This window comes from Panthera leo, chromosome D4 (genome assembly GCF_018350215.1).
Source record: "Panthera leo isolate Ple1 chromosome D4, P.leo_Ple1_pat1.1, whole genome shotgun sequence".
Classification (NCBI taxonomy): Eukaryota; Metazoa; Chordata; class Mammalia; order Carnivora; family Felidae; genus Panthera; species Panthera leo.
In genome coordinates this window covers 91,382,444-91,409,119 of record NC_056691.1, presented here as the reverse complement: position 1 = coordinate 91,409,119, position 26,676 = coordinate 91,382,444, and the positions used below count along the sequence as shown (strand labels likewise).

At 60.6% G+C, this 26,676-nt stretch overlaps 2 protein-coding genes across 8 annotated transcripts in view; one reads left to right on the top strand and one right to left on the bottom strand.

The window, feature by feature from the left end:
- The first annotated feature begins 3,863 nt into the window (after positions 1-3,863).
- Positions 3,864-6,495, top strand: BRD3OS (BRD3 opposite strand). Of its 3 annotated transcripts, none has more exons than XM_042911989.1 (3): positions 3,864-3,889; positions 4,440-4,489; positions 4,865-6,495. In XM_042911989.1, the coding sequence occupies exon 3, from the start codon at positions 5,475-5,477 to the stop codon at positions 5,727-5,729; it is 255 nt and encodes an 84-aa protein (XP_042767923.1). In that variant the 5' UTR covers positions 3,864-3,889; positions 4,440-4,489; positions 4,865-5,474; the 3' UTR covers positions 5,730-6,495. The 3 variants fall into 3 exon arrangements, with proteins under 3 accessions (XP_042767923.1, XP_042767925.1, XP_042767924.1); XM_042911991.1 differs by having other exon boundaries at positions 3,884-3,910; XM_042911990.1 differs by lacking the exon at positions 3,864-3,889 and adding an exon at positions 3,894-3,910 and having other exon boundaries at positions 4,440-6,495.
- Positions 6,496-11,379: 4,884 nt separating this feature from the next.
- The window catches only part of BRD3 (bromodomain containing 3), a 63,413-nt gene continuing 48,116 nt past the window's right edge, over positions 11,380-26,676 (bottom strand). For all 5 annotated transcript variants that reach the window (XM_042911974.1, XM_042911973.1, XM_042911976.1 and 2 more), the window contains exons 6-12: positions 24,769-25,140; positions 21,628-21,756; positions 19,455-19,646; positions 18,078-18,319; positions 14,535-14,827; positions 13,298-13,423; positions 11,380-11,605 (exon numbers count right to left, since the gene is read on the bottom strand). In XM_042911974.1, coding sequence (XP_042767908.1) covers positions 11,490-11,605; positions 13,298-13,423; positions 14,535-14,827; positions 18,078-18,319; positions 19,455-19,646; positions 21,628-21,756; positions 24,769-25,140 — 1,470 coding nt within the window. In that variant the 3' untranslated portion in view covers positions 11,380-11,489. The remainder of the gene's footprint in view (positions 11,606-13,297; positions 13,424-14,534; positions 14,828-18,077; positions 18,320-19,454; positions 19,647-21,627; positions 21,757-24,768; positions 25,141-26,676) is intronic.

Below are 26,676 nucleotides of genomic sequence, written 5' to 3'. Positions count from 1 at the left end.
GAAGTCTTGGTTCTCGAGGGAGGAAAGTCCCCCCGGAAATCCGCAATGGCTCCTTCGATTCGGAAGACGAGGCTCCCACCCAGAAACGTGGGGGCCCTCGTGCCGCCGCGTCGAAACACTAAGGAGAGGGTGACCTCACCGGCTGGGGCCGTGGAGCCCTCACACCAGGGACAAGGTGGGTTGTCGCTTCACGCGGAGAGCAGGAAGAGGCAAGGCTCGAACCCAGGGAGTCATCTGAGGTGCGTTTTGGTATTTCTGCCGCCCAAAGTAAATAGAGGGCTACCACAACCAAAAGTAAATAAATAGCCGGATAACTGGAGGTTTGTGCCCCCCCGGGGACGAAGGTCTAAGGCACCCCGTTAGTTAAAGAAACCGTGCCCAGCGGAGATGCTGCCGCGGGCGAGGGACCCCCGACAGGGGACGGTACGGGAGCGGGCGCGGTGACAGCTGTCTGTGCTCCGATGCCTGTTACGTGTGTACGTGTTTGCAGCTCGCGGTTTTTAAGATCTCCTCGTCCCCCTTAGCGTTTTCGGGAAGCGCTGTGGGGAGTGGACGCTGCAATCTGGTTTCAGGCAGAAGATTCCGACAGAAGGAGACGGAATGGGAAGGGTCGCCGGGGACGGCGTCTCGTCCCGCCGGGGCCGGGGGAGGCTCGACCGCCTGGCTCCAGCACGACACGCTTCATCTTCTCGGGCAGGCACGTAGGGCTGGGTGTTCTGTTTCTGCTTCTGTTACAGGAAGTCCCCATCCGCTCAGAAATGAACGTTCGCCAGCTGAATGAACAAAGGGCAGGACTGTGGCGGTCCCGAAGTTTCTGGCTCATCGCCCGCCGCCTTTACGTCCAACGTGATCTCAAACATCCTTTACGCTGTGCCTTGCGAGGCCCCGGCCAACCTCATTTTGCCCTTTGCCGGCGTCTCCCTGGGAAGCTCTGGGAGGCAGACTGGGGAGCCCTGCTCCTTCCTCTCTGCTTCCTGTGGAATTCCTGCCAGCGTGTAAAGATTCTTCACGGTTTTGTCCTGAAGCAGCTGCCGAATCCGGTCCGTGGCTTTTCCGACAAGCACAGAATCCACTTTATCATGTGGCCGGCCCTCAGAGGCGGCAGCCGGCGGGTGCCCCTCCCCCGGGGTCTGGGTCCCCAGCCATTGGGCCGCTCGGTGCACAGACGCCAGCTCAAGCTGCCAGTGCTCCTTCCTCCAAAGTCGGACCTCAGCTCCGTGCTGTCCCTCTTCTGTGTTTCTACCATCTCCATAATATTACTTGGTTATAGGACCCTCTTCTCTGCCCCGAGCCCTGGAGGTGGTCATTGCCTCCTGCAGCTGATGCCTCAGAGAGACTTCAGACGTCTTGTTTTGTTAAGTTCACTTATTTCTTGTGAGAGACAGAGAGGGGGGCAGAGAGAGAGAACCCCAGGTAGACTCCACGCTGTCAGCACAGAGCCCCAATGTGGGGCTCGATCCCACAAACCGTGAGATCGTGACCTGAGTTGAGATCGAGAGTCGGGCGCTTAACCAACTGAGCCACCCAGATGCCCCTAGACGTTTTTATTTTGTTGGACAGTTATCTAGTTAACTTTGGACGTCATGAACGACCACATCTATTAACTTCTCTCTGGTCAGATCATTGGTGGGATTTCTGTCTTTGAACGGGACCCTGAGTCCCTTATCAATGATATGTACTGCAAATTTCCTCTCCCGTCCGTGACTTTCCTTTTCACTTATTGTTTTAAGTTGTTATTTTCTTTTAAGTTTATTTATTTATTTTGAGGAGTAGGGAGGCAGACAGAGAAGGAGAGAGAGAATCCCAAGCAGGTTCCGTGCCGTCAGTGCAGAGCCCGACGCAGGACTCAATCTCACCAACCATGAGATCGTGAACTGAGCCAAAATCAAGAGTTGGACACTCAACCAACTGAGCAACCCAGGCACCCTTTAAGTTTTTATTTTAATTCCAGTTAGTTAACATTTTTCCACTTACTTTTAAAATCAGTTTTCACGGGGCACCTGGGTGGCTCAGTCGGTTGAGCATCTGACGTCAGCTCAGGTCATGATCTCACGGTCCGTGAGTTCGAGCCCCACGTCGGGCTCTGTGCTGACAGCTCAGAGCCTGGAGCCTGCTTGGGATTCTGTGTCTCCTCCTCTCTCTGCCTCTCCCCCGCTTGTACTCCGTCTCTCTCTCTCTCCCTCTCTCTCAAAAATGAATAAACATTTAAAAAAATAAAGCAAAATAAGCTTTTTAATTTAGGAAAGTTTTAGATTCACAGAAAAATTGCAAAGATAGTTCAGAGTTACCATATACCCTCCCCTCATATACACCATAGATGTGTATATTTTTTAGCATTTAAGGCTCTTATCTTAGTCCCCCACCCCCAACCCACACATGATTTTTTTTTTTTTAAGTTTATTTATTTTGAGGTCGGGAGGAGCACAGAGAGAGGGAGAGAGAGAGTCCCAAGCAGGCTCTGTGCTGCCAGCAGGGAGCCTGGCTCAGGGCTCAAACTCAACAACTGTGAGATCATGACCTGAGCTGAAATCAAGAGCCAGGACGCTTAACCAACTGAGCCCCCCAGGGGAAACCTGGCCCCCCATCCCGCATGATTTTTACTGCATCCTACAAGCTTTGATATGTTGCATTTTTATCATTATTCCATTAAAGTACTTTACAATTTATATTCCGAATTTCTCTTTGATCCATGAGAAATTTGGAAATACGTTTCTTTAAAAAAAATTTTTTTAATGTTTATTTATTTTTGAGAGACAAAGAGAGACAGAGCATGAGCAGGGAAGGGGCGGAGAGAGAGGGAGACATAGAATCCGAAGTAGGCTCCAGGCTCCAGGCCTTCAGCACAGAGCTGGAAGGGGGCTCGAACTCACAAACCATGAGCTCATGATCTGAGCCGAAGGTGGGATGCTTAACCGACTGAGCCACCCAGGCACCCCTAGAAATAGACTTCTTAATGATCATTAAATATGCTTTCTTCTAGTTGGTTTTTTTTTTATTGTTTTATAGACCATTTTTCCCGTGACCCTATTTATATATGATCTGAATACTCTGAAATATGTCGAAACTAACTTACAGCCGCCACATGCTCAGTTTCCTGATGTTCTGAGTCCGTGTGCAGGATGCGCACAGGGGGTGCGCACGCAGGACTCGCAGGTACAGGACGCGCGCTCACCGCGCAGGGGCGGGGCGTGCACTCGCGGTGCGGGTTCGCGGTGCGGGTTCGCGGTGCGGGTTCGCGGTGCGGGTTCGCGGTGCGGGTTCGCGGTGCGGGTTCGCGGTGCGGGTTCGCGGTGCGGGTTCGCGGTGCGGGCGCAGCGCCCCGGGGGGCCCCCGCCAGGACCGGTGTCTTTGTCACCGTTGGGGAAACCTAAAATACACTCGGTAAGGGAGCGAGCAGATGCCACATGAGGGTATTATTGGGGCATGACTGGAGGGGGTGCGGAATGCTCGGGGCAGCATCGGGGCAAGGGAAGTTCAAGACCTAATTTTGAGACGCAGTGAGCAGCGAGCAAACTTGAATTATCTTAAAAAACATATCGATCCTTAGGAGTCAGAATGCTGATAGCAATAGCAACAGCAGTGGCAAAAGTACACGAGAAGCAACACGAAACTACTGTCAACAAAACGCTGGGACCAACCGCGACGGTGGCGGGCGGAGACAAGGGCCGCTCCGGGTCCCCGGCTCCCCCGCCCCCAGTCGCGCGCTCCGGCCCCGCCCCCGGAGCATCCGCGGCTCCGGCTCGCCGCGCGGGCCTGCCCGGCCTCGGCGCTCGGCTCGGCATGCCTGCGGCGCTGCCATGGAGACGCGGCCCCGAGGCCAACGGGCCCCGCCCCCGCCTCCCAGCGCCCCGCCCCCGCGCCCGCACGTCACCGCGGCCCCTCGGCGCTGGTGACTGGGCGCGGGTCTGCGGTGGGGGCGGGTGACTGGGGCGGGAGGCGACGGGGAGGGGTGATCGGGGCGGGAGGCGATGGGGGCCACGAAGGACTGGGGCGGGAGGCGACGGGGAGGGGTGACCGGGGCGGGCGGGAGGCGATGGGGGGGGGCGCGGGGGACTGGGACGGGAGGTGATGGGGAGGGGTGACCCGGGCAGGAGGCGACGGGATGAGAAGGCGATGGGAAGGGGTGACTGGGGCGGGTGGCAGTGGGGGAAGAGCCCAGTAACAGGGTGATTCCTCGTAGGAGGCAGTGATGGGTGGAGGGCCCAGGATGCTGGGGAGGCAACAGGGTCGTGCCATGAAGGGATCCCGTGCCATGAAGGATGCCCGCTGGCTGGGCAAAGTCAGGGAGACTCTGCCGCCAGAAACGAGGGCAGCGCTGAGTGATGGGGACTCTGGCCATAAAGAAGGAAAATTCTGCATGGCTGGGAAAGCATTTGGGGGGGGGGGTCTTGTGGATGCTTCCCTGTTTGGTTTCCACATGACGTCATTTCTCTTTCCAGCCCAGGGGCCTCCCAGATGCCTGGAGCAGAAAGAAGGTGCTGGTGGCGGGGTGAGTACCAAGCCATCCTCAGCACGGGCAGCCCAGGCAAACACCCTCCAGGCCAGGCGCCAAGGGATGAGCCCCAAAACCTGTGCTCTTTCAAGTTCTCAGGACTTACGTCACAGATGCAGACTCACGCGCTCCAACCGGCAGTTCCCCGGTATTGCCCGTGAGCTCCTAAAAGAACTAGGATAAGTCACAGGCCTGCCCCTCAAACCCAGGCTCACAGTCTGGGCCACTGGACGGCGACTGAGATCGTGAAACGTGTCAGTACTTTGGCCTGGTGCTCCAGATCCAAAAAGAGTTAAGATCCTGAGCCGTCAAGGCCCCGCTTGCCGCTGGGTGCTTTCCCCCGCCCCTGACGACATGGTCGTTTCTTTGTAGCATCACCCTGGGCGAGAGCTGAGGACAAAGCACTGAAGAAAGCCTGTCTCCAAACCCCGCCGTGCATCAGCGCAGGAGGCCCGCCCAGGCCCAGATCAGCGGAGGGCAGCTACGGGGAATGAGGTCAAGTTCCGTCTAGTTGCACGGTGTCCTTTCACGCAGGGCACCAGAGATACCTTTCCGAGTGAAGTGGGTCCAGCCATGGTGTCAGAATCACAGTAGACCCCCGGCAAGTCCCCCAAGGTGGGTGCCTCGTCCCTGGCAACCGCACATCTGGTAAGGTGCGCACAGCCGTCAGCAGAAGACTCTGTGGCCGGGGCGCCACCGTCCAGCTTGCTGTCTCGCGTGTGCTTCTCAGGTGTGCTTCCAGAATGCTCAGAGGCTCCTCTCAAGTTTCCTTGCGATGCAGTCGTCCTGAGGGTGTTGCCTACAAAGGGCCTCGATTCCTCCTTTTCACCACGGAGTTCGATAGGGGATCCCGAAACCCAACAACCGAAAAAGTTAGTTAGCGCACTTAGCGTAAGGCAGCGGGCAGCTGTCCACGCCACGCGAGTTCTGGCTCAGAGAGGCCCGGTGTGCAGGAGCCCAGGAGGGGAGTTTGCGGCCAGTGATGAGTGGCCGCGTGCCGCTGGCGGAGAAGGCCCTGTCTGAGAGCTATGCCCGGCTCCGGTACCGGGACACCTCCTTGCTCATCTGGCAGCAGCAGCAGCAGACACTGGAATCCGTGCCCCCTGGGACATACCTGAGCAGGAGCCGAAGCATGTGGTACTCCCAGTACGGAAACGAGGCCATCCTGGTCCGGGACAGAAACAAGCTTGAGGTCTCCCGGGACACGGGCCAGTCCAAGTTTTGTACGGTCATGTAACTCCAGCCTGAAGACCGGGGCCCAGGCACCAGGCTTGGGGGAGGGAGAACAGGCCACGTTTCGTTCAGGGGCCTTGGTGATTTCCAGTCCTTCCTGGGAGATCGCGAATAGTGAGCGCGAAGACGAAGCCGGGCCGGTGGCGCCCAAGCCCTCTCTCACGGGATCGAGTGACTGGCGGACCTGGCCTCTGGGCCCGGTGCCCGGTCCGCTGGCACTGCGGGCACAGCCCAGGCCGGGGCACGGCCAGACGCCGCTTTTCTCTGACGCTTCCGAACGAACCAAGCAAGGGGGACTCCCCTGGCTACAAACCACCTTTTCAAAACTTTCTAGGCTGTCGTCAGCATTGTCCCTTCTGCCTGGTCTGGAGACAGATCTAGAAAACGGTGGAGGAGTTAGCGCCACGTGTGGGCAGGCAGCGTCTGCGGGGGGCAAGCTGGATTCCGAGGCCAGCGGCGGCACCGCAGGAGGGACTGACGCCGCGCGTCTTGTTACAAGATGGGCATCGCGTGCAAGGCGCGGGGCAGCTTCCGCACCAGCTGCCGAGTACGTCCCAACCCAGGGCGGAAGCCCAGAACTACTGGGCTGCAATCGCGTGGCTGGAAAAGGCCGCTGCGGCTTCGCGGTGTGCCACCTCTGCGGGGTCGGGCGCGTGCCGCGGGAGGCGTTTTCAGAGGCTTTGCCGTCTGCTGGGACTGAATGCTGTGAGCCATGCAGCCATGCAGCTGTGGGAATCTTTTGTCAAGGCTGGTTTTTCTAAATAAATACCCTTTGGGACACTCCTTCCTTCCTCACTTTTTTTTTTCTTTTATGTTTGTTCGTAGCACCTTAACTTGGCTTCAGATTCTGTGTGTGTGTGTGCGTGTGTGTGTGTGTGTGTGTTCATACCAGGAGAATCTAATGATTGCTACAAACCCCGTTACAGGAACGCATAAAGCAACCCCAAAGCATCAGCCCTGTGCGTGTGCGCGCACAACTGCGCATGCTTTTAAAGGCACGGCCTGCGCCGTGCGCCTTGTTCTGGGAGTTTCTTCTGCTGTACAGATGGACGTCTCCACCATGCTTTGAATGTCTGATCAGCATTCCGGTGAGCCGGCAGGTGGGCAGAGGGTCTCCTTGATGGTGCCGTGCAGACAGCACAGCTCGAGCTTCGTCGTACGTGGTTCTTTTTGTGGCTGTGCCAAGTTCACTGGCAAACATCCCGGAACTGGGACTGCTGGGTCCGAGTGCGTTCCCCAAATGTTTAGTGTCCAGCCACCGGCCTGGTCTTTTGTGACGGACCCTTGGCCGGCTTGCTGCGTGGGTTGGGAGGCTTGAAGTCACATTTCGTGGATCGCCTCCCGGAGCGAACGAGGGAGGCTGGTCCCAGGTACCAAGTGAGGCCCCTGCAGTGAGGGCTGGCCTGTCGAGCAGCCCTGACACGGGAATTAACCCAGTGGACAGCTGGGTCAATGTCTCTGCAGGTCTCCCGTTAAAGTCCTGCTTGGGAAGAAAGCAGACTTCAGAGACTCATCGGGAATGCCTCTGTGCCACACGCTGACCCGCACCTCGGATGAACCTGAGAACAGGTGGTGGTTGAGTTCGGTTTGGCCCCAGGCATGGAGGGGTAGCGCCTGGGAAGACCGGCACCGGCCACCGCCCGTGTCTGCACGGGTCAGGGTGTGCAGGTGACTGACGTGCACTGGCTGCTTGTAGGACAGCAGGTGCTAAGCTGCTTAGAGCATCGGAAGCCACCGTCTGCCCGAGGGAAGCCCGGACTGCTGGTCTCCCTGGCTTGGGCTGGGGCCACTGAGGTGGACACGGCCCAGCCCCCGTCCTTGGGGAGGTTGGCCTGGATGAGGCAGGGCGGGGGGGGGGTGGGGGGAAGAGTGTGGACAAGGATGCCGGTGCAGGGGATGCTGGGAGGGTGCCTGCTGACAGCCTGGGGGTGGGGTGGGGCGGGGCGGGGCGCCAGGCCTGGACCTGGGCCCACCGGCAGCTTTCTGGAGGACGGCTCCACAAGGCCCGGCTCAAACGGCCAGACTGCTTGCACAACAGCGTCCGAGCTCCCGCGTCAACCGCTCCTCGCCGAAGCTTCTACTCCGCGCCGGGCTCCGCAAACGTGCGACAGTGTCTGATGCCCGCTGTCCCGGAACCCGCCCCCGTGGGGACCGAGGCACGGCGGGGAAGGGGGGATCCGCCCGGAGAGGAGGGATGGCCGCAGGAGGACGGGATCGTGACAGATGTGCCTCCACATGGAGGACAGCTTGCTCTGGAGGACAGTTAGCGGACAGGAAAGGCTACGAACGATGCTCCCGAAACCCTGGTGCCTTCCTGCCCGGGGGGAGGACCGGAGCTGCTTGGGGTATTTCTGCCCGGCCCCTCGTTCTGCAGCAGTAAGGGGACTGGGCCGCCTTCCGAGCACCTCCACACACACGCACAGGAGGCTGGGAGCCACCGAAAGCACAGGAAACAGCACGTACGGGACCTCTTTTTTTTTTGTTTGTTTTATTATGAAACAAAACAAATGCCCCAGGAGAAGGGTCCATGATTACCAGAGACATCCAAGAGTACTTTCTACCATTTTTATTCTGTTGTGTTGAGGCCAGCACTGCAATAAACAAGCTAAAACTACTTACATTGGACTCATTTTCAGTAACTGACATTTACAGGAATATACTAGAAACGGCACTAAAAAGTTTAAGAAAAGTTACGGTAAACTTGCATGCACATCATACAGAAAAGTAACATTTTAAATATAAAAAAGAAAAACTTCCTGGACGCGTTACGCCAGCATCGAGGCACAGGCTACAGCGGGTGGAATGCGTCCCTTCTCTGGGCGGTGTTTCTCCCAGAGGGCTGTCACAGACGTGGGTGTGGCAGAACAAAAACAAACAAAAGGAAAACATATCTTACAGTTTGTAAGCAAGAGGACGCCGGCCGCCCGGCAGGAGCAAGGGTCTCTGCCCCCTCGGCCTCCGGGGCTCACGTGAGGCCAACCTCCTAAGCGCACGGGTCCCTCCCGCTCGAGAAGAGGCCGTGTGGGGCTGCCCTCGGGTCCTCGGCGCCGGGACGGCCCTGCCCGTCGTCCCGCTGCAGCCTCCCCAGCACAGAGACGTGGAGAGACGGCAGCCACCGCAGGCTGACCTCGAGGGGGCCGAGGACGTGCCCCCAAACTCTAAAGAGAAACCAGCTTTGAAGTCTGCACAGAAAGCCTTAAAAAAGAAAACCGCAGCACCGACAGCCTACGACTGTTCTGGATGGACAGCAGCCCTGCGCGCCATCGCGGCCGGCAGCCTCTTCCCGGGGCGAGAGGGGCAGAGGCGTTCCAGAACCCGGTCTCCCGCAGAGCCGGCGGGTACCGAAGGGCTCGGAAACGCGTCCGCTGTGTGAGGAGCGCGGGCTCCCCGACCTACCGGCTCACACAGGCCCCTCGCCACCTCTGCGGCTGGACAGGTGCTCCCCGGGAGCCCCCCTCGGCCCCGTGCAACTCCCGGCACCCTCTGTTCGGGGTCCGTTCGTCACCCGGAGGTGCGCTCGCCGTGCGTTGCCAGAGAGATCCTGCTTTAAGACCCATCCATCGTGTCACGTATTAATTCCTTAAAGTCCTAGTTTAAATATTCCATTAAAGATCTGCTTAGAAAACACCTTTGAAAAACAAGGGTAACTTTAAAAAATGGCAAGTTTAAAATCCACATATATTTTGATTATAAACAAAACGTGATTAAAAGTTTAACTGGCTCAAAACTCACCTAGCGTCAGAATCACCAGCAGTAAGAAAAAAGGTAACCCATCCACTGCCCCCTCAGTCAGAGTTCCACATCCACCGAGGGCATCCGTGACCGTAAGGGCCGGTGGAATCTGAATGCATTTTATGATTTAAAAAAACTGCCCCCCTATTAGGATACTGAGGACTAGTCCCCTCGTCTGCCTGGAAACGTGCCACCAGACCAAAGGCCAGGCCACCCGCAGCTCCGCCCCCAAGCACCCGCCTCCAGGAAGTCCTCTCAGGGAGGCCTGGGAGAATGCCCTGTGTCAGTCATTTCTGTGCTAATGGGAAAATGCCCTGTGTGGTCTTGGGGAGCGAACCCTCCTGCGGCCGGGGAGTTGGGGGTCTTTCACCCCTGGAGAGAGAAGCCCAGCCAGGGCGAGCCCGGGGGTGGGCTGAAAGGCGGCAGCGGGGGGCCGCTGCCGCTGCCCCTGCCCCCGGGGCTGGGAGGTGAGGGGTGCCCCGTCTGGGGACCCGGACGGCTGACCCCGGCACTCTTGGCCTAAGCCACACGCTCAGAGCTCAGGCAGGCAGTGTGGGGCGGGGCGTCCCTGTACTCAAAGGCCGCAGGGCGGCCTCTGGAAGAAACAAAACCAAAACATAACCTTCTGTTAAACTCTGTATATTATTATTATTATTATTTTTTACAATAGAAAGTTAAAAATCAAGACTTAGATTTACTATACATTTTTTTTTCTCTCAGATTACAAAGTTTATATTATATAACTGGGGTTCCCTAAATTGATTTCTTTTAAAACAGTCCTAAAGAGACCAGAGGCGAATACAAAAGAACTCAACAAAATAATAAAAACTGGGGGTGTGCTGCAGCTGGAACTTGCCTGTACGTCTGCAAACGTCTCTCTCTCTCTCTCTCTCTCTCTCTCTCTCTCTCTCACACACACACACACACACACACACACACACGAAGAACAGACGCGGAACCCCAGCGGAGCCGGGAGGGGGGCCGGCGCGGGCGGTGGGGCAAGAGCACCTGCAGGCCGGAGTCCGGGGTTCTCCTGCCAACCACTGACGAGGCCTGCACTTCTGCGATATTTTTTTTTTTTAATGCATTTCTTTTGCAGTTTTGTTTTTCTTTTCTTTTTTTTAAAAAAATGACCAATGATGTTAATAAATAAAGTATCCATATATACATGAAGTTGGGGAAACGGTTCCAGGGTGTGCGGCAGCTAAGGAGTTGGGGACACACGTCGGGCTGGGCTTTCGTAGAAAACTGCTGAACCTTACAAAAAGGTCTCCTTTTATTTTTTTATTTATTTTTTGTCTTTTTAATCTTTTTTTTTTGTTTTGTTTTTTGTTATTTTTTTTTTTTCTTAAGTTGAGGTAAAAGTTTCAGTGTATGGAAACCTATGAACTGCACACGCAGCCCCCGTGTTCCCTTCCGGGAGCCCCGGACACCCCTCCTCTCCGCGCCCGCCTGCCTCTCTCCCCGCCCCTGCAGAAGCCCTGCCTGGAGCTGGACGGGGCCCCCGAAGCCCGCGCCAGGCTGGCTGTTCTCCGCGCCCCCAGAAAGAGGCGACCCCAGCCGCGAGGCTGAGCTCGGGGCCCAAAGGACAAAGACAGCGCCTGTTTGCCAAGCTGACCGCTTTCCACACGGTACCATCCAGAGAAACTTCCTTTGCAACAATGCGTTCCGGGGCTAGAGACCAGGTGGGGCGTAAGAGAGGGGTTTCGCGAGAAACCTCAGACCGCATCTGGCATGTTTTTTCTACGGCCGTCGGGTCAGCGTTCGAAGTTACCGTCTCCAAGCAACCGAGTTCGGTTACAAAGACTTTATGCAGAGTCGCACCGTCTCATAAAGCCTCACGTACCCACGAGAAAGGTCTCTGACCTATTAAAGCAAAAACTGGAAGCTACCATAACACTGAGTTAAGAAGAAAGCCCGCACACCGTGGAACGAAAGTAGTATATTAACCATAGAAGGGAACGAAGGGAACACTGCAGAGTTGGGGCGTGTGCGACGTTGCTGGTTTTGTGCCGTTCTGGGAGTCCAGAGCTCATTCCGAGTCGCTGCTGTCGGAGCTGGACCCGCTGGAACTGCTGCTCCCGGACGCGGACGAGCTGCTGCTGCTGAGCCGGGACGGCCCTCCCGAGGGCGCGGAGCCCGCTTTCTCTGAGGGAGACGCGGCAGGTGAGAGGCGCTCCCCCGCGCTCCCCCGCGCACCCCCGCACCCGCCGGGCGAGCCCTTCCGGAACGTCCACCGGCGTCACACCGCCACGTCCCGTGCCTCGACCCACCCATTTCTTCACCCCGGAGCTCGGTCGACATTAACGAACGTTTGTTGAAAAGAATGACCGCGTTAATGAGATCATGGTACGGTAAGAGACGCTCGGCCTCTGGCCGGGTTCTGGGCACAGAGCTCCTCAAACCCTGGGAATCCCCGCACGGGGACGTCTTTGGTTATCTGCGCGGAGCCCCCTTTACATCACACCCGAGTTTAGGCTCGTGAGCGACTCAGGGTACGGCCGGTCCCCAGGAAAACCGTGTGGAGGGGGCTGGGAACTTCCACCCCCCGGCCCCTAACTCCGGGGAAGGGAGGGCAGGGGAGGCGGAGCGCTGAAATGTTCTCGCTCCCCGGAGCTTCCAGGTTGGCGGACGGGCGGAGGGGCGGGGAGGGTGGCGTGCCCAGCGAGGGGAGGGAAGCTGCACGCCCTCACCCCTGCCACCCCTCCCCTTGGGCTGTTCCTGAGTTGTGCCCTTTACAATAAACGACACGGTAGATAAAGCACTTTCCTGAGTTCTGCCAGCCACTCTAGCAAATTATCAAATCCGAGCAGAGGGTCTCGGGAACCCCAGCTGACAGGTCGGTGGTAAGGCAGGCCCAGGACTTGCACCTGGCATCTAAGAGAAGGGCGGTCTTTGGGGGTGGACCCCCCACCACTGGGGTCTGAGCGAACCCTACGTAAATAGTGTCCGGACCGAACCGGATGGCTGGACCCCACCCACAGCTGGCACTGCAGAGTCAGCGTGAGCAGAAGCCCACGCACTTGGTGACAGAAGTGGGAGTAAAGCTAGCTCAGAGGTCAACATAGCTAAGTATACTCGAGTCTAGAAAACACAGGTGCGATCTGCTAGGAGGATCTGACGGGGCGTGGGGGGAGGTCAGCAGTATACAGATATCCCCCAGTCACGTGCCGCCTACTCTGCCCTTCCCAGGGGCGATCCCGGGGACCCTCCCAGGCTTCAGAGGGAGCGGGCAGGGCAAGCAGGACTCGGCAAGGCGGCGGCACCCAGCCGCCACACTATCGTGCAGATGGGACCCCGACTCTGATCACCACCTGGGCGCCACCATCCCTGGGGCCGGGAGAAAATTATTTGCCCTTTCTTACAGCCTCCAGAGGAAAGAGACAACGAGTCAAATCACCTGCTCACCTAAAATAAGGCTCCGCGGTCCACAAAGCACAGGGCCTGGCCAGGGGCAGCCGGGAAGAAAGCCCGCTGCCGGGGGCCAGGACCCCAGTCCCTCTCAAGCCACGGGGTCCACCCCCAAAGACCACACTGAGGCCCTTCCACAGAGTCCTCTCCGGGGGTTCTGGCCTGGGGCGCTCCCACCCATGCCTCCCATCTGCTCGACCTCCCTGCAGGACCGGGGTCCCCTGTTTACAGGCAAGGGACTCGGGGGTTCAAGAGATCGAGAGCTTCACCTAAGGACACGCTGCCCCTGAGCCGGTGGCGCCGCAGACCGAAGCCTGGGTCCGCCGGCCACTGCCCTGCCGCCGACCCTCCCCCCCCCCCCCGCCAGCAGCAGCAGGGGCCGCCGGGGGACCCCACGCCTCAGCAGCAGCGTGGCCCACGCACAGGTACCTTTCTTGGCAGGCTTCTTGTTGTTCAGCTGTCCGCTGACATCCTGCAGCCGCCTCTCTAACTCCTTCTTCTTTTCCTGAGCTAACTCCTCCTTCGACTTGGCCGCCTGCTTCTTCCCGCTTGTGGCTGCAGAAGAGCACGGAGCTGAGAAGGCGGGGCGGGGAGAGGGCGGGCAGCCACCCCTGGGGCCAAGGCCGCACCCGGCCCTCGGCAGGGCGGCCTCCAGGTGCCAGCCAGCCCCCCCCCCCCCCCCACCAGACGCTCACGAGCTGTGCCTGGCCCCCCCCCCGCAGGGCCGCCGCCCGAGCTCCCTGCCGGGACACGGACCCTGGCCCACATGCGCTGTTCCCTCGCCACAGGCACAGCCTTTTCTGCAGACCTCACGCCATCCCCACTCCACACGGCGCACAGACGGGCGCGTGCCGCTTGGCGACCCCGTCCCCCGTGCGGAGGGCAGAGTCGAGACCTGAACGCTGACCTCCAACTCACAGTTCTCCTCACGGGCGCAGCTCTCCCTCGGCTCGGCCGCCCCGCACGCCTGTGCCGCCACCTCGGAGTCCAAGGGGAGCTTACCGAGGGCCCAAAGTGCGTGACTGCGGGGGTCACGTGACTCCGTCCAGGGGGAAGCAACCGACCCCTCCGGGTGAGGGAGAAAGCCCGATGAGCGGGCCGCACGCAGGTGTAGGCACACGCTGGCTGTTCCCTGGGGCCAGGCGCTGCCCGGCTCTCCTGCCTCCTCGGGCCTGTCCTTTCCCTCACTCCCCAGCACCCGCTGCCCCAGGCAGTGCCTCGTCCCCGTCCGGTGCCAACGTCCGTCCTGGGAGGCCTCTGGACCCTCAACTCCCAGTAAGAGGAAACTGGTCTGCCCCGGCACGGGGACCATCGAGAGGTTCCCTGCAGCCCTGCTCCAAACGGAGCCTCAGGGAGGCTTGTGGAGAAGGCCTTGGCTGGCACTCAAATGCAGGAGGCTCAGGACCGGCCCAGGGGTCCTGCCTGTCCCTGTGACCGCCGAGGCATGCACGCGCTGCCCACCTGCCCAAGGGCGGGGGAGGAGGGCCCGGCTGAGCCATCAGCACCGGTCTTTGGGGCACGTGGCGGGAACGGGGGGAGGAGAGTGACCCACCCCACTTCCTAGCTTCCCGCCCCCCCCACCGGGCCTACAGAAGAGGGAAGCGGGGGAGGCAGGGGGGAGGAGGACAGAGATGGCAAGTAGGGTGCTCTGCCCCCCACAACTTACAGAATGGCTTCCTTTGCTTTTTCTGTAAACAAGACTTGACGTATCTCTCTAGTTCCCGCAACGTGGTGGGTTTCAGAGTCTCAAAGTCAATCTCTATCTCGTCAGGGTTGGAGTCCCTGAGCGAGGGCTCCCGGGACTGGATGATGTGCACCACCCGGCCCAGCTTCTCCCCGGGCAGCCGGTTGATGTCCAGGCTGAGCTGGCGCTTCTCGTCGTAGCTCATGGGCAAGCCCTCTTCCTCCTCCTCCGAGTCGTAGGAGGCCGACGCCTGCTTGCCGCCCTTCTTGGGCTGCCTGAGGGACGAGGCAAAGAACACCGTGGCACAGAGCCCCTGTCCCGTCCCCCTGACCACGTGGAGCCCCTGCCTGTGTCCTCCCAGCCCCCGGGGAGCCCCTGCCCCGTCTCCCCAGCCCCCGTGGAGCCCCTGCCCCGTCGCCCCAGCCCCCAGGGAGCCCCTGCCCCATCCTCCTGTCTCCTGCCCCCTGACCCCCGTCCCCCCACCCCCATGAAGCCCCAGCCTCATCCCCTCTGCGCCTTGTCCCCCCAGCCTCATGGAGCGCCTGCCCCGTCCCCTGTGAAGCCCCTACCCCTGTTCCCCCAGCCCCCATGGAGGCCCTGCCCCATGTCCCTACCCCCCCCCCCCCAACCCCGTGGAGCCTCCAGCCCCTGTCCCTCCAGCCCCCCTGAAGCCCCAGCCCCTTGCCCACATTCTGTCTGGCCTTCTTCCTCTCCAGGACCGGGCTCTTTTACCAAGGGGCAAGCCCAAAGTGGTGCCCCAGGCAGAGAAGCCAGGTAGGCTGAGGGCTGCATGTGTACCTGCAGGGATACAGAACACCCTGTTCCAGCAGAAGGTGCTCCACGCCTGAGCCAGGACAGGACTACAGTGGTCAGCTCCCTTCAACACCCCACAGGCGTCTCAAATTCATCTCAAATTCGGCAGGTCAAAAACTGACCTCCATATTGACATAATCCAAAAGGAGACAGGAACGGAGACAGAGGAGTAAAAACCAGAGGGATGACAGAAGACACGGAATGGCAGACCAAAATGCAACTGTAACAATCACTACATTAAACGTAAATGGTCTAAAGACACGAACTAAAAGAAAAACAAAGTCGGGCTGGATAAGAAACAAGACCCGACTTACATGTGGTCCACAAAGCCCCATTTTAAATACAGTGACGGAACTAGGTTAAGAGTAAAGAAATGGGGGAATCAAAGGCTAACCAAAAGAAAGCTGAGCTGCAGTGGGTGTATTAGCATCAGACAGAGAAGACTTCAGAAAAAGGAATATCGTCAGGAAGGAACAGCACGTGGTAAAAGAATCAACTGACCGAGAAGACATCACCGTCCTCAGTGTGCGTGTGTCTAAAATCCAAGCCCCAAAATATACGAAGCAAAACCGGTAGAACCAAAGGAGGCAGACACATCCACGATTACGGCTGGGGACCCAACGATTCTCTCCCTCACGTTAATTAATAATACAACAAATCAGCAAGAAGACAGAAGACCAACACCACCACCAACCAAATTAACCCAACTGACACGTTTTTGTCTTTTTTTTTCCCCCTGACATTTAGGCAACACTAGACCCAACAGTGGGAGAACACATATGCAAGTCCACGTGGAGCATCGCCAAATCTTGGCCATAAAATAAATCTGAAATTCAAAAGTACTGAGATCACACAATGTATGTTCTCAGACCCTAATGGAATTAAACCAGAAACTAGTAACAGAAAAATGTCCAGAAGAATCTCTAGTTACTTGGAAATTAACACGTCTAAATATCCTGTGGTCAAAGAGGAAGTCTGAAGGGAAATCAGAAGATATTTTGAACCAAATAAAATCATATATCAAATTTATAGAGTACAGCTGAAATAGTGTTTAGATAGAAATTAATAGTTATTACTAAATGCTTACATTACAAAAGATCTCAAATCAATAAACCTAAGTTCCTAATTCAAGAGAGCAAGTTAAGTGCAAAGCAAGCAAAGGAAGTAATAAAAATAAGACCATAAACAAAAGGAAGCGAAAGCAGACAAAAACCAATGACGTAAAAGCTAGTTGTTTCTATGGCCAATAAAACCAATCAATCTCCAGATTCGCTGAGAAAAAAGACACAAATTACCACCACCAGGAATAAAAGAAAGGACACATCACTACAGACCCCACAGATGTTACAAGGATAACAAAGGCACACAGCAAACAAACCAATGCCCATAAATTCCACAATTCAGGGAAAGGAGCAATGTGTCCAAAAGGCACAGATCCCCAAAACTCACCCAAGAAGAAACTGATAAGATGACCAGTCCCCTAGCTACAAAAATAACTGGGTTCACTGTTAAAAACCTAACAACGAAAACTCCAGGCCTGGATGTTTTTGCTGGGGAGCTCTACTTAATATTTAAGAATAAACACCAACTCTACACATCTACTCAGAAAATAAGAGAGAGCACCTCCCAACTCGTTTTTGAGGCCAGTGTTATACTGACACCAAATCCAGACAGAGAGTACGAGAAAATCTGAGGGAGGCAGGGCAAAACCCGAGTATTCCCACCACCACCTCTGGACAATGCTGCCGTCAACCCAGCTGCCAGAGTCCACATGCCTCTGTCCTCTGGCTTCCAGGCACCACGGCCTGTCCCTTTGGCCTCCCACCTCCACAGCCACCGGACCTCTCTTGCCTGCAGAACCACAAAACCTCCCAGGGCGTCCTTTCTCCCATTACTGCCTCCCACTGACCCCTTCTCCACATGGACCAGGATCTGACCACTTCCAGCTCCAACACTTCCTGACTCCCCTTCACTTGCTCAGGGAATAAAACCAGAAGCCTCAACAAAGCTGGCCCACCTCAGCCACTCCTCTTCCCAGAGACCCAGTCTCTGTTCCTCAGTGGAGCCGACCTCGTCCTGATTCCCACTAGTTTCTAGAACGCTTCTGATGGGCTCCATGGCTTTGTCCCCACTGTTGCTGACCCTTGGAACCCTGACCCGACCGCTGCCGAGCTTGCTCTTGCACAGCGGTCACCCCACCTCTGGGAAGCCTTCCTTCTACCTTGCGGGAGAGGCATGCCTTCCCCCCGTCCCCCACTGTCCCCCTTGTCCGGGGAGGGGCAGGCACTCCTCAGGGCAGTGGCTGGTGTGGCAAGAGAGAGGACAGAAGGTAGGCAGACCAGACAGCCGAACCTCTGCCAAGGTGCGGTGCCCCCACATCAAATCAGGAAAACATCCCCAAAGCCTGGAGATGCCAAGGTCTGTGCCAGATGGTGCCCGAGATCGAGAGGCTAGCTGCACGGACTGCTGAGCAAGGCCCCCCAGAGCCCAGTCTTCGCAGCAAGGGCCTCATCTGTCCCCCTAGTCTCCCCAAAAGGCGGGAGAGACAGGACCACCCAGCTCCCATCCCGCTGGATGACGAGAGCCCAGTCTCCGCATCGCCGGGACTTGCCCCCAAGGCTCAAAGGCCCAGATCCAGCACCCGGCCCACCACACAAGCACCTAGGACGTGGGGCACTGGGCTCGAGGGGGTCTGAAGGCACTACAGCCCACCTGCTGGCCGCGGCCGTGCTGCTGGCCTTCTTGGCGGGAGGCTTCTTCGGTTGGGCCTGCTTGGCAGGTGGGGCCACCTTGGCCTTCTTGTCGTCCTCGGACTTCGCCTTGTGCCTCTCCTTGTCCTTGTCCTTGTCCTTGTCCTTCTTCTTCTTCTCCTTCTCCTTCTTCTCCTTCTTCCTCTTTGGCTTATTCACTGGGGCCTGCGACAGGGCGGCCAGCTGCTCGTGCACGGCCTTCAGCTGGAAGATAGCAGGTGGCTGAGCAAGGCTGCCCTGGGGCTGGCCCAAGGGGGCCACAGGTGGTGGCGGGGGCTTTGGGGTGCCCTTGGAGCTACCTCAACCTTGCGGGGAGGTGAGCCAGGGCCACCGGGGCCACACCCTGCTGTGGAAAGGCAGGCAGGTCCCAGAGCAGGTGGCATCGAGCTCCGCTCTGCCCTCACTGCCCCGTGACGGCTGGAGAAGAGCCGCCTTGCCGTCCTCACCGGAAACGCGGCTCACGGGTGGCCAGGAGGCCAGCAGGTGAGCCTGGTGACACGTGCAGACCAGGACAGGTGCATAGTAACAACCTGATAAATCGCAGCCAAGGGTGCCTGGGGGGCTCAGTCGGTTAAGCCTCCGACTTTGACTCGGGTCATGATCTCACGGTTCACGAGTTCGAGCCCTGCGTCGGGCTCTGTGCTGACAGCTTGGAGCCTGGAGCCTGCTTCCGATTCTGTGCCCCTCCCCTGCTCACTTGCACTCTCTCTCTCTCTTTTTCAAAAACAAATAAACATTAAAAAAAAAAAAAAAAAAAAAAAAAAACCTTAAATGGTAGCTGACGTTCTTCTCACCAGGTATCTTCCAGACGAAGGCAAGTCTACATAGAGGCCTGTTAGGTAGAGGTCTATTCGTCTGCACGAAGGAGCTTTTCCACAGCTTCCTTCAGAAGCCACAGGGAGGCCACGCGGCAGAAGCACAGACTGACCCAGCGCCAGCAGCTACCATGTCGTTTCAGGGACACCCCCCCCCCCCAACATGGGCCACGAGGGGCCACCGTAGGCTGCACCTCACAGGGGAGGAAACGGATCCTCGCGGATCCCAGGCTGCCCGGTGGCTGCACCCAGGGCCACCTTCCCTGTGGCGCCGCCTCTAACGAGGCTCAAGCCGAAGTCCAACGCCAGCCCCACCGTGGTGACCGCGGGGGCACCTGCACTCGGCTCTCGGGCCGCCTCACCCCCGCAGCGGCCAGGGAGCCGGCCCCCCTCAGACGCTCCCGCGGCGGGCGAGGCACCCGGGGTCCGCCGGGACCCCCGGAACGGCCACCGCAAGCCGGGCGGGCGCGACGCCGACCCGCGGGCGCGGCCGAGGGGCCCCCGGAGCAGACGACCGCCCGCACCTGCTCCTGCAGCTCCGCCAGCCTGGTGGCCCTCTCCTCCTCCGAGTCCGAGCTGCCCGAGTCCGAGGAGCTCTCCTCGCTGCTGCGGCTGCTCTCGGCGCCCTTGCTCAGCACGGGGGCCGTGGGGGCGGGCAGCGCCGGCGCCTCCGCGGGCTCGTCCGGCATCTTGGCGAACCGCATCTCAAACACGTCCTGTGGGAGAGCGGGGGCCGCCTGAGGTCCTGGACGCCCACGAGGCGGCCCCTCGGGGCGGGGGACCCACACCCGAGGGCCCCTGAGATGCCCTCGGAGATACACCCACGGCTGCTTGGAAGGCCCCCCCTCCCCAGGCCCCGGGCGCAGGTCCAGGGACAGGCGCCACGGGGCCCCAGCCACGGACACAGCCTTCTAGGAACTGGTCCGAAAGCCCCCTTTCTCAAGCACGCAAACCTTCTGGAGACCGGTGCCTCCCTTTAGCCTCTGGGTCTGAGGCTCTCCGAGGCTGCCCCCCCTGCAAAGCAGCCCGAGTGCCTGCCTTCGTCTGACCTGTGGCCTCTGTGGGCCCCCCAGCTGCTGGGTCTGGGGGCTGGTTTACTTTCCCCCTTGGGGTCACCTTGGGGTTTTTACCGCAGCATCGCATCTCATTCCGACTCAGGCCCAAAAAAAGTCGTCCTGTCAAAGTTGGCTTTCGAAAAGCCCCCCACAGAGCAGGACCCGGGCCCTCAGGAGCACCTCCCGGCCGCCCAGGTTCATTTCAGATGGGGGCGCGCAGCCACGTGGGAGCTCTGCCTCTGCAGAGCTCATCTGGCTGCCTCCACACCAGATGACCCACATGAGATGCCACCCCAGTGACGAGCCATCCGGCTCCAGAAGCACCCGCTCCGGGTTCTGGACCCAGACTCTCCTCCTGGGGTGAAGACCGCCCCAAAGACACAGAGGCGCAGAGCCAGGGTCTGGCCGGGCCCTGGCACGTGGCCCGGAGGGGCGCGGACCCCAGAGCTGCCCCCGCACCACTGTGGCAGCGCACGCGCGAAACGGCCATCGCTAACCAAGGCTCTCGGCCTCTGTGGCTGTGCTGCCGAGAACCACCTCTTGCAGGACAGAAGCGGGGCCTCCGGCCTCCGCTTGCACACCCGACCTGCCACCAGGGCCGCCTGGCTCCCTTATTAGGCTGCACCGGGTTCCGAAGCATCACAGAGCAAACGGAGGGGAACTCTGCTCTGAGGCACAGCGGGCGTGGTCTCGGTACGAAACCGCAGATCCCGCGGGCTTTCTCCGGGCATCCTGGGACCACCAAGGCCACTCCGCCCTCCTCCACAGCGGGAGCCGGTCCACGGAGGGCGTGCCCCCCCACCCCCCCGCCAGGCATCAGCACGGCCCCCCCACAGGAGGACCCAGCGGCACAAAGACAGCTTCTCCGCTTCTCCCCCATCGCTCCCTGAGTCTCGGGTGGTCAAGGGTTCTGAGCAAGACAAACAAAAAAAAGCGTTCTAAGCAAAAGACTAGGAACATCTCACGCGACAAACATACTGCGTCCTGGAAACACGGAATGCTGGAAGAGAGAGAGTAGAGGTCCACGATTTTTACTCTTCCCTCCAAAACACTGTTCCAATCACACGACATTTAAAATTCCGCTGCTATTAACTCTAACAGCAACAGCGCCCATCACCAAGGGAGCGTACCGGCCCCCGCAGAAACGTGTGCGCAGCACCCAGACTTTGGCCAAAAATCCCACGCATGCACGTGCACACGCACACACGTCTGTGTGTGCGAGGCGTGAGAGCACAGGTACACAGTCCCCGCACCAAAGGTCAGGCTCGCCTTCCCTACGGTTCCCACACCTCGTCCCACAAACCGCTTTCGGCGTCAGAAAAGGCCACGCCAACAGCCATCGCATACAACCTCCGGCAGCCTCGCAGCGAGGCCCCCCCCACACCCCCAGGCACGGAGCCGAGAGCAGGAGAGCTGCAGGAGAATGGACACCCCCTCATCCTCCCCGGCCCAGCTGGAGCGCACGCCCGTCCCGGAGGGCGTGTGCCCGCGGCTCGCCTGTCCGCCCCCGGGGAGAAACGTGTCCCGCGGCATTCCTGGCCAGATGTCCCCTGCGATGCCCATGTCCTTCCCGAGTGCCCACCCTGGGCTGGGTCCCGCCTGTGCCCAGAAGGCCCCTCTGCCCGGGAGCGCCTCAGGTTACCTGGAGCTTCCTGGCCATGGCCACCACCTCGTGGTCCGGGGGGTTGTATTTGTAGCAATTGGAGAACATTAACCGGATGTCAGCTGCGAAACCCTGCGCGTCTGGGTACTCGCGGCTGTCCATCTTCTTCTGTAAGACACGAGCGACAGGGTGTGACGGGCGCCACCCCCCGCCCAGCAACCCCACTCCCCGCCAGGCCCCGCCTGCATGGACCACTGCCAGCAGCAAGCCCAATAAATAGAGTGAGAGAGAGAGAGAGGGAGAGAGAGGGGGAGAGAGAGGGGGAGAGAGAGGGGGAGAGAGAGGGGGAGAGAGAGGGGGAGAGAGAGGGGGAGAGAGAGGGGGAGAGAGAGGGGGAGAGAGAGGGGGAGAGAGAGAGGGGGAGAGAGAGGGGGAGAGAGAGGGGGAGGGAGAGGGGGAGGGAGAGGGGGAGAGAGAGGGGGAGGGAGAGGGGGAGGAAGCAGGACTCGAGGGCTTGGGAGGGGGCTCTGGGACCCCCCGGAACAACACCCCAGAGAGGCCGCTGCCCTGGGTGGAAGGAAAGGAGGCATCCTGGCTCCTGCAGCCGCCACGTAAGCTCTCCTTGCCCTGGTTTCCACACATTGTGTGACATTATACACGGGGGGAGCTTCAGGGGGGACGAGGGGCTTCCGGTAAAAGTCACTGCCAACACTGGCCGGGTGGGGGGGGGGGGGGGGCTCTGCAGGTCATGGACTGAGACGTTCACTTCACCTCTCTGAGGACCCAGACGCCCCCCCACAAGCAGCACCGGACAGTCCTGGCCGACCCAGTGGAACAAGGTGGGGCCGGCAGGGGTGAGACGCAGGCAGGCTGTATGCCGAGCACAGAGGCACCACCACGGACGGGCACAAGCTGCCAGTCAGGGCGGATGGAGGGGAGACTCGGTGAGGGAGCGAGCTCCCTGGCTCTCCCGGGCCCAAGCAGAAATCATCAGTCAGCGACCTCCTGTCGGCGAGGGTTGCCCCTCTTCCCGGGGCGCTGAGCGCCACTGCAGCGCGACCCTGCAGGTTAGAGCCCAACCACCTGTCTCACTTGAGCCTAGACGAACAGAATCCCGGACTCTGGTGGGCTGAGTGCAGCCTGACTCCAGGACCCTCGGCCTCTCTAGCGCCCTGGATACATGCCCCGTCTCCCACCAGCTGCAGAGCTGCGGACAGCACCCAGGCTGCATGGCTCCAGCCCTCGGCACAGCCTCCCTACCGCGGGAGGCCCGGCTACCGGGCACAAACGGGCACCCGAGACCCTCTTGACTTCTGTACGATTTTCAGGCTCTGGTGCTAACTTGACCGCTGGCCGCCTGGGCGGGGCTGAGGCAAAGACAGGCTAAACCTAAGTGCACTGGGGGCCCAAGGGGAGTCGGCCGCTGGCTGGGGCTCCTCGGGGGCTCCCGGATGATGGGTGTTTCTCAAGGGGAGCGCCAGAGCAAACCGCCCAGGTCCCCGCAAGACGCGGCCCCCTCCCCACAGCCTCAGCGCTTCCCACTCAGCCTCTCCCTGGCCGTGTGGCCTGGCCGTGTGGCTGCTCGCGTCGGGCCTCACGTGCCCCCCAAGGCTCTGGGGATTAACAAGGGCACGGGCGTCCCTGTTGTCAACAACGCCCTGATCTGGGTGACAGGAGCTCTGCCGGCCGAACTCAAGGCTCGAAGAGTCAAAGGCCTGGGTTCCGGGCCTGGCTCCGCCCACAACGCACCCACCCGTCCAGCCTCAGCTTCCCGGTCCCTAAACAGCAGGGGCGCGTGCAGACGAAAAGGCCCAGCCCCAGTACCCGCCGACCCAAGTCCCAGCCAGGTCACTGCATGGGGAGAACGAGACGGGCAGACGGCCCTGTCTGGGACTGAGGGGGCAGCCACCTGCCGTCAGCCTGGAGCCAGGACCCCACAGACCCTACGGAGGGAGGGAGCCTCCACGAGGCGAGCGCTCGGCCTCCGAGAACTGCACCTGGGAGCGCGTGTTCCCGCCGCCCCACGGTCAAGACTGGCTAGACAAGAGCCGGCCTCGGCCAAGCACGAATCTGAAGCACGGTTAGCGATCTTCCCCGGGAAGGGAGGCAGCCACAGAGCTGGGATCTGCTCTCCACCGGCCTCTGCCTTGCTGGCACCTTTGCGTTCGTCCTGCATTTGTACTGACTCGTGCTGGTCACGAACCGTCCAAAGCCAAGGTTACCAGGCTCCCAGTGGGGGCAGGACCTAAGGTATCTGAGGAAGAGGCTTGGTCACTCGAATGCTTCACCAAGCGCCACCACCGAGGTGGGGGGGGGGGGGGGGGGTGGCGGACAGCCAGGTCTGTCCTGCCTGAAACCCACACGCGCCGGGGGGAGGAGGCTCCAGTAAGGAGACCCTGCCCGAGTCCGGCAACACTGGGAAACCAGGCAGAACGACGGAGACCAGCCGTTCCGGGGCCAGACCCTATCCGTGCAAAGGCGCCACCACTCCCCTTTGTGGGGTGGCTCTTGGGGCCACGAGGGCAGCTTGCAGAGGAGGTGGCCTACAGTCCCCCACTGCCAGGGGCGTTCCTCGGAACCTCGGGAACCAGCACCGGGCCGGCTCGGAGCGCTCTCTGAGGCCGGAGACGGGGGGAGGGGGGCAGGTGTGCTGGGGCCCGAGCCCGATCGGGACAGGGGGTCAGGAACCCCACCTGTGTGTGCTCAGGGAAGACCGCTGGGAGCTCATCCCAGCCCTGGGTCTGCTGCCCTTCGGCTGCGGCCGCCCCCCGGGCACTTTCTCTCCCCGGTCTCCGCTTGTAACACCGGCCTGGCCTGGCGCAACACCCGAGAAAGCCCCGGGCGGAGGCCCCGGCACGGGAACGGGAACGGGGGGGGGGGGGGGGGGGGGGGGGGGCCCGGGCTCTCGGTCTCAGCTCTGCCAGCTGCCCCACTCCGAGGCCCCGGTCTGGCCAGTGAGGGCGTGGGTCGCCCGAAAGGGCCCCCTTGCTGAGGTCACGGAAACCGCAGACGGGCCGGCACGGGACGCGGGAAGGAGCGCGCAGACCCGGGTGCAAGCGGGACGAGGACCCCGAAGCTGCAGGCTCAGCGGGCAGCAGGCGCCTCCCCCCTCCCCCCGCCCCCGGGCCCGCGGGCCCCCTGCGGCCAGCCCCGCCCTGAGCGGGCCCCGCGTCCGCGTACCTTGACGGTGCTGAGGTCCATCGGGTGCTTGATGATGTCGTGGTAGTCGTGCAGCTCCAGGGCCTCGGCGTCCACCGGCTTGTAGAAGGGCCAGGCGTAGGCCGCGTGCTTCTTGGACAGCATCTCCTTGAGGATGCTGTCACAGTGCCGCAAGTGCTCCGACAGCTTGCCCTTCTTGCCCGCGTGCTGGGGCACCTCGCCGTCCTCCAGGTCCTTCTTGGGCGGCTTGATGGGGCGGCCCCCGCTCTCTCGCCGCGCCACCACCTTGGCCTGCTTGGGGTCCGACAGCGGCGGGGGCGACTCGCTCCGGCTCGCGGTGATGGCCGACGTCGTGGGCGTCGTGGTGTCCGCTTTCCGCTTCACCCCCTTTTTCTGCGACAGCGACGACGCGACCGGTGAGCCCCGGGCACGAGGACGCGGGTGGTTGCGGCCGCGCTCCCGGGGCGCTATCGGCCAGGCACCGAGCAAAGCGACCGCGCGCACGCGCATGCACAGCCACACCCGTCCTCCCGCTGCCCCCCACCCCCGCGGCACACGGGACGCCGAGGCTCAGAGGGGCCACGTTTCAGGCCCAAGGTCACACAGCTGGTAGTGGTGAGGCTGGACTCAGAAACCGTCCCCCCGAGCCGCCCCTCCGAGGGCCCTGTCCGTTTGCCCCCCAGCCTCCGAGGCTCCGGTCACACCCCAGCAGCGTGAGGTGTCACGTGCGACTCAGCTGCATCTGTCTGACCTCGGGGGCCGTGCTGGCTCCAGAGGCCAGCATGACCAGGATGACCCCAGGACCGGGATCGTCCCCAAGCGGGACTCGGGCTAAGGGACAGCAGAGATGAACGGGATTCCCGGCTCTTAAAGGCCAGTGGGAAAGCCCCAGATCAGGGCCTCAAAGCTGGGGCTCCAGGGGCAGCCACGGTGGAGCAGGCCGAGGCCCGGAGGCAGGAAGAGCGGGGAGGGCAGGGTTGCAGCCGCGGGTCTCGGACCAAGGACTCCCAGGGGCTGATTGGGCAAGTCGGGACTTTCACCCCAAAGGCAGTGGGAGCCACAGAGAGCTCTTTTCCCCGAGGAGAGGGAATGTTAAAACGACCAACAGAGCCTTTTGCAGGCGTGTGCAGGGCACTCACACGGGCTGTGCCCGGTGAGGGAGAACCTGTTAAAGCCCGGGAGTCCTGGCACGTGCGCGTCTCTTCAGGCACCGGGCCCGGGGGCCCACAGGCATCACGGTGTGTGCTACAGCCAGGGCTCAGTGCGTCCCCGAGACCGGCTCGGCCAGCTCCCCGCCTCCCAGACAGGCAGAGGCACCCCTCGGAGCCGCAGCGCCCGGGCTGACGGCCTCACGGGGATCTGCTCCCTGGGGCGCCGCCACGGTCTCCGCCCCGGCCAAGCCACTGCCCCCCGGCTGGCAGGGGCACGAGCTGGCGGTCCACAGACACTCGTGGGCACCCACAGGACGCCAAGCGCGTGCCACAGAGGCCCGGCGGAGAGCTCATCTGGCCATGGCAAACAGGACACGCTCCAAAAACAGCCGGGCACTGTGCTCGGCAGCCTGGCCAGGCGCCGCCCGGGAAAGAGCAGGCGGTGAAGACCACGGGGGAGGGAAAGCAACGGAGGGGGCGTTTTACCTTGGGGGAGCCACTTAACCCCTCTGAGCGCCTGCTTCCTCATCTGTAAGATGGGGGAAATACTGTCTGCCCCAGAGGGCCGCTGTGAGGGGCAAACGGAAGACACACGTCAGCGTCCGGCACGCGGCCTGCCCCAGACCTCACGGGGAGCGCCGGCTCTGAGCCCAGACCCGGCCAGGACGGTCCCCGCCACGGAAGTGCCAGCCACACCGGGGGGACGGATGGCGCCGGAGCTCACGCCAGCAGGGGCGGGTGCAAGGCCCCCCGTGACGCACCCGGGCCGCTGCCCTAA